Source organism: Chelmon rostratus, chromosome 16 (assembly GCF_017976325.1).
Source record: "Chelmon rostratus isolate fCheRos1 chromosome 16, fCheRos1.pri, whole genome shotgun sequence".
In the NCBI taxonomy this organism is placed as follows: domain Eukaryota; kingdom Metazoa; phylum Chordata; class Actinopteri; order Chaetodontiformes; family Chaetodontidae; genus Chelmon; species Chelmon rostratus.
The window spans coordinates 19,312,499-19,318,636 of NC_055673.1; the positions used below are offsets into that span (position 1 = coordinate 19,312,499).

The window sequence follows — 6,138 nt, forward strand, 5'->3', positions numbered from 1 at the left end:
ACATACTACATTAAAGGCTTGCACTGCAGCTGTAACCTCTACTCCTTAGACACTCCATGGATTCATTTTTACTGAAGTTATTCCCAACTCCTCCAACCACAAACTGGCCAAACTCCAGAACAGCAGAGCTTATGAACGTTCAAACCTCTGTCTCTTCACTCTGAATCTCAAGCTGTAAAATGTCTGAACAGACTTGTGGAAGTTAACTGTTAAGAAAAGCAAAACTGGCAGAAACCCTAAACTACGAGGCTGGCACGTCAGGTCTGATGCTGCCCACGACTGGTCTTGAGACGAAAAACAAATGAGTGAGAGAAACAAAGTTGTCATTGCTTTTGATTCAGAATGGCTTATTTTCCACAGTAGTTTCACAATTTCCTAAAAATTGGGAGCGCACTCAGTCTTCTGCACTTATTTCAGATACTCAATGGGTTATGAAAGTTTCAGTTTAATGTTTTAGAGTTCCATGCTCTTTATGCACACTGGCCTACATTGACAGTACTGGAGAGCTGGACTTATCTGACACAAATTGTCATGCACTAAATTTCTCTACAATCAAGGAGAAACTGTCAATAGACAGATCCCTGCCTCTGGACAGCTACGAGCTGCGTTACCTGCACAAGTTAATGCTATAGATATTAGGGAACTGGAACAGAATTTAAGAACACTAAAATATCAGACTTTGGGGAACTCCATTAACGAGGAAAGGGAATTTCATGGCATTGTCAGTATCAGTTCATTCAGTCATGCTGTTTTTAGCGCCACAGCTATCACTGGCCTCATGTTACCTTGCATAAAAATGAAACACAGTGAGGTACTTAGATTTTATACTTTCAAAAATGACAGCAGTAGAATGAGATCGGTGCTCAGTATCAGCAGTTACCCAGATTATAAGAACTGGGATCACTATCAGGTGAGAAACAGTTGGATGTGTGCATCCTTAATAGCAGAGCTAACACGAGACGTCCGTTTGTTGCATTTGTAATGATTTTAATCAATACGCTTAATGCTACATGAGTGTCTAAATCATCAGGCTTGGTTGAGAAGGCTCCTTTGTGATCATGACGCAAAATGTCATCCATGACGTCCTTCCAGACCATCGCTGTAGGATGTTGTGACATTAATGGTCAAGAGTAAGTCCTTTGTGGAGACTTCAGAGAAGGACACTTAGGAAGGGCACACAGAGATGCAGCAGACTAAGCGTCTGAAACGTTTGAAAAGTGTCAAAAGTCAAGTCAAAGTCCTGAAGACAATAAGGCAGCCATAAAAAGATCTCACTTGGTCTTTGGAAATACAAAGCTATTCTGTGACCACTCCGATGTGATGCGTTTGGGTAACTCCTCCACATGTTGTACCTGAGCGTCAGTAAATCCCAGTCATGTCATCCAGGAATGGCAAATGCACATATCAAAAAACTCATATTCAAATCAGCACCGTGTTCTTTTAATGCATCTCCTTAATATCCTGCTTGCGGGAAAATGATGACTGCTTCCAACATGATTGTATTTCCAAAATGGCTCCTCACAGGGGTACATCCAGGGGCAACTGGTCCAGGTCAACGGAGGAGAAGAGGTCAGTGATGCCCTCATCCTCAGCCAGACTCAGGAGGTACTCCTCCCTGCTAAGAGAGACAGCCAGAGGTGGAGTGAGGGTGACAAAGTTCTGCTGATCCTCAGAAGGATTTTGGAGGGAGGTGGGCAGAGGCGAGACAGGCGTGCTGGTAGGTGGTGATGACGGTTGTGTAGGCTTGGACAGTGGATTGGAGATAGTACTGATTCTGGAAGTATGGTTAGCACTGTCTGGAAATATGAAGGGAAAATGGAGTCAACAATGCAAATGAAGGGTTATCACTAAATATGGTGTCTTAGAAGGAAGACTCACCTTTCGAAGACACCTGGACAGAGGACATGTAAGGCATGTGCCCATTGGTGGACGAGTTTAAGTGGCTGTCACTGGCCACACAGCTATCTGTGGCTTCCATATTGATGGGGTCATCAGAGCAGAGGAACACCTCAATAGGCCCCTGTGTGCTCCTGAGGTGGACCTGCAGGCTCTGAGCACAGGGGAAGAAGAGGACATTTATTTAATAGTCCCTGAAGCTGACAACGGACACAAAACAGCAGCTGTGTTTGAAACCGCCTACTATACAAGATGTATGTACTGATTTGGACAAAATGTAACATGTAGAATGCAAAAATCTACAGTATCCCAAACATACCCAGATGTCGCACAATATTAACAGTATTATGAAAACAGTATTATGAAAACAGATGATGAAGCGAAAGTGCTCCAACATTTTCAGAGTAGGGGAGCTCCATAAGTGCCTGTGGCAGTAGCTAGAGTAGTAGATAGCTAGCCAGCCGTCAAGCCACGCGCTGACCCCACAGTCATGCAGACCACCTCAGCCAACATGGCAGAGGAGAGCCAGGCCCACGTGTGAAACATGTTTTTAACTTTTGTACAGCTGTTATCCTGTTACATTACATTTCTGACACGTTATTGAAATTATGCAGGTACTGTCAAGGGGGGAGTGCTTACAAACCAAAAGCAGGTCAGGCATTTAACACCAGGCATTTAACACCAACAAAAAAGGCGATCAGTTTGATTGAAGAAAGGATAACAAGGGTAAGATTTCACTTATAAAGCAACAGAAATATCAGGAGGACTAACGTTAGCTCCAACTCATTTCATCTCAGTTACATTTGAAATAATGTGACGAAAGGCCGGTGGACCGCACCAGTAAAACCAAAGCAATTAACCGCCCTGTACTATTTCATTGGGGTCTCAAGTCATAATATTTAGAGCTACACTACAAAGATAGATGTAATAACTAAATACGTTGAAAAATGTACCTCTGCTGGGTGTGGCACCTCCAGCTTTGTCTGTGCAGGGGCTTTGATCACAATCACAGTTTGTTCCCTCAAGCTGGGAATCCTTTGGATATCATCGTAAGTCAAATAGGCAAATGTGATCCTCAAGGTTAAGGAACGTACTGCAGCTCGGCTGGTGTTTGTGTGTACACCTGGGGATACACTCAATGACCAAACTCCTAATTCACATCATAAGCAACACATTCATTCATATTATCCACACCAAAACAAAAAAAATGTAGGTTTGGGTGGCCTTTGGACCCATAATCCATATCTGTTTTCATGTAATGTTTGGGAATGAATTTGGTCATGTGAAAAGTTACAAAGGATATCTGTGGCGGCTCTCACATATCTGGTGAACCTGCTGCATACAACTTTGGATCAACTCGTCCAGCTTCTTCTCCTTCTCAATGAGAATCGTCCGCTGATAATCTGTGTGTTTTTTCACTTCACTGCCCCTGTGCACACACAGCGGAGCAGCAATACAGGATTGACATCACAACGAACTTCAGACATTAAGCTTAAGATCAAATTTTACTGAACGTGAGGATATTAAGAATAAGACAAACAGGAAGAACTGAGAAAAACATTAGTTATAACGCTACGTAGAATAATACAGGTGGTTAGTATAATCTGCTGTTAACTGCCAGTCTTTAAAGTAAATATTATAATGTGTCGCTTGGGTTAGGGTTTTATATATATATATATATATATGTATATTTTATCATTCTCAACAATTCAAACTACCAAAGTAGCTATAATATGCAAACAAACTCCTTTCTAAAACACACACACCACCTGCTACATCAGCTCATACTTACAACCACTTGAAATGACTTTTAGACGTCTTTTGGAGGAGCTGGATCCCTTCCAGGACATTAGTGACGTCATAGATACGTCTCTTAGCGACATTGAGCTCCTGGGCGACTATATTTAGGTCCACGACCCCGTCAGTGGAGCGGCCCAGCAACTCTGCAAACCTCCGCGTCAAGAGACTGAGCGAGGTGTCATAGCGCGACTTCTCGCACAGAGGCCTGTGTGCTTTGGGTTCGGTGGCGGAAGCTGGGAGACAAATGTTTCAGTGTCATGTGACATTTGACACTCCTCCATCATCATAAATTCATTTTTAAAATGGATATCAAAAGTAACATCAAGCAAGTGTTTGCATGCTCGTTGGACAAAATTTGTGAACTGGTTGCATCATGGTTGGAGAGTTTGACTCAAAAAGAAGCGCAGGTTCGTATCTAGCGCTTTTCTTGCCCAGCACTCAAACGTGGGCTATTGAGAAACCGACAATACAAAGTCTTACCCTTTCCTCCAGTATGGGATGGAGAGGCCATTGGGTATTGGGCCCAAGTGGGCCCACCAAAGCCATCCTTAAGATCCTGGGGGTCACCGGCTTCCAGCTCCAGCTTTCTCTTCGCCTGAGTGAAAGAAGGCATGCGCATTTAAAATTCTTTGTATTACAATGTCATGCAACTCAGACTGTTAAGTTTCCAGTTATCTCACTGACTACTGTTGCTCACATGGCAGCCATTTTGGGCAATAATACAGTGCAAACTTCCAATGAATCCATTGCATTCACCTGTGACTTAAGCATGCAATTAGAATCAATGAATATGTCTTTACATGACATGTTAGGTTCATGTTGTCGTCTTGTTACTCATCATTATTGTGGATTCTCATTACCTGGTGCTTGGCACAAAAGCTAGCTTCTCTCACCAGTGTGTTAAGCTAGTTGGAGCAACATCTCCCCATCCCCCTCCCAAGCTCACCCAAGGCCTGAACGGCAGTTCGCTTCTGGCAATAATGAACACATTAGAGTTCACAGTCACCTCCTTACCAATGTATTCCCACAGAAACGCGACTGTTAGAGAGCACTGCGGCGTGTGCGGCACTCAAAGACCACAGTGTGCAAAACTATGTCCCGCAAGGCGCGGTATGATGTCCCAGCCGAAGGTAAAACGAGCGTGAAAATACCGGAAACACATGTGTGCGGCCGAAGCTTCACAAACTCACGTTCACAACAAAAGCATGTGATTAAAGCACATTTGTCCTTTTTCACACCACTATGGTAGCACCGACAAGAGGAAATTAAGATAGGACATAATCACATCCCTAGCATAAAACTCAAACACAGCAGTCTGCAGTGAGATAAAGTAGTCAGTGGCACATGTATCAATAAACATATAGATTTTAATCTAGCTCAGTTCCAGGTAGTGGAAAATTGTGACCTATTACCACTGCTGGGGTTTCTGATTTCATGTAAGGAGCACGCTGTTATTTCAAAGTCAAACGTGTAAGACATTAAAAAAAAAAACACCTTTCACGAGCTCTAATCCACATGCAAACGTTATATACCATTTTCTATGTTTCAAGTCCATAAGAACAATGTGGATACAAGTATTACCGGTACTTACTTTCCACTACGTTGAACTTTGATCATCAAGTTTCCTTTCAGTTTGTTGCTTTACTTTTATTCTGAAGGCACATTTAGCACTTCCGTTACCAATCGGGGTGACCCTCGCGTGCTTGAGCTAACAAAAGTTGCATTTCGAGTTACCAAGGGAGCTAACGTTGCTGAGAAAATGTCGCGGTCCTCACCTGTGTGAGTCAAGCGTACGTTACCAAACATACGACACAATCTGAAATAAATTGAGTCTGTCAGGAGGGACAAGCCGGAGAGGTAAATTATAAACTCGTCCAAAATGTGCCCCAAAGCCAAAGCGGCTATATGTTTTTAACGTTACGTTGACGTTGTTACAGTTGGAGTGGGTGATTTTATGTGTAAATAAAGAGCAACCCAGGTAATTGAGGATATTTAACATGACACGGGTTTTAAGCAGCAACCAGGCATATCTGTGTTCTGCATCTAAGATGAGCCTTGTACATCTGGTTAATTTATCTTAAAGTACCTGAACTCGTTTGGGCTTAGATTTCTGCTCCGTCCCGTGTGTTGACGGTCCGTGGGGTGTGGCGTTCGTGACACTGTCAGTCGGCTCAGAGGACCGGACCCCCAGTCTCACGGTCCTGCTCAGGCCAGACGGAGAGCTGACGGCCTGTAAGGGCGAACTAGTCTCGGAACACCCCGCATGAAAAGCGACGGAGCCCTCCGATACCGAGGGCACACCCTTCCTCATTTTGTCCCGTGTTGACTGCTGGCTCTCTGCCAACCATGTCCTTTCTACCGCTGGTATAACATACAACGGACCATATCCAACTCGCTTTAATTAAAGTATCTTCGTTTATAACGCACATACATATAATTTTA

General features: G+C 43.5%; 1 protein-coding gene across 1 annotated transcript; it reads right to left on the reverse strand.

Annotated features, from left to right (window-relative positions):
* Positions 1-360: 360 nt before the first annotated feature.
* e2f3 (E2F transcription factor 3) lies at positions 361-6,078 on the reverse strand. Its single transcript, XM_041955821.1, has 7 exons — positions 5,783-6,078; positions 4,177-4,291; positions 3,689-3,929; positions 3,200-3,325; positions 2,850-2,964; positions 1,879-2,050; positions 361-1,796 (listed from the first exon to the last, which is right to left on the reverse strand). The coding sequence occupies exons 1-7, from the start codon at positions 6,005-6,007 to the stop codon at positions 1,519-1,521; spliced, it is 1,272 nt and encodes a 423-aa protein (XP_041811755.1). The 5' UTR covers positions 6,008-6,078; the 3' UTR covers positions 361-1,518.
* Positions 6,079-6,138: the final 60 nt, after the last annotated feature.

Excerpts from the sequence above, each read along its gene's own strand:
- e2f3 (XM_041955821.1), bottom strand. The coding sequence starts at position 6,007 with ATGAGGAAGGGTGTGCCCTCGGTATCGGAGGGCTCCGTCGCTTTTCAT. Across the intron at positions 3,930-4,176 it reads ATCCCATACTGGAGGAAAGG|CTTCCGCCACCGAACCCAAA; the intron begins GTAAGACTTTGT and ends TTTGTCTCCCAG. Across the intron at positions 3,326-3,688 it reads AAAAGTCATTTCAAGTGGTT|GGGCAGTGAAGTGAAAAAAC; the intron begins GTAAGTATGAGC and ends GTGTGTGCACAG.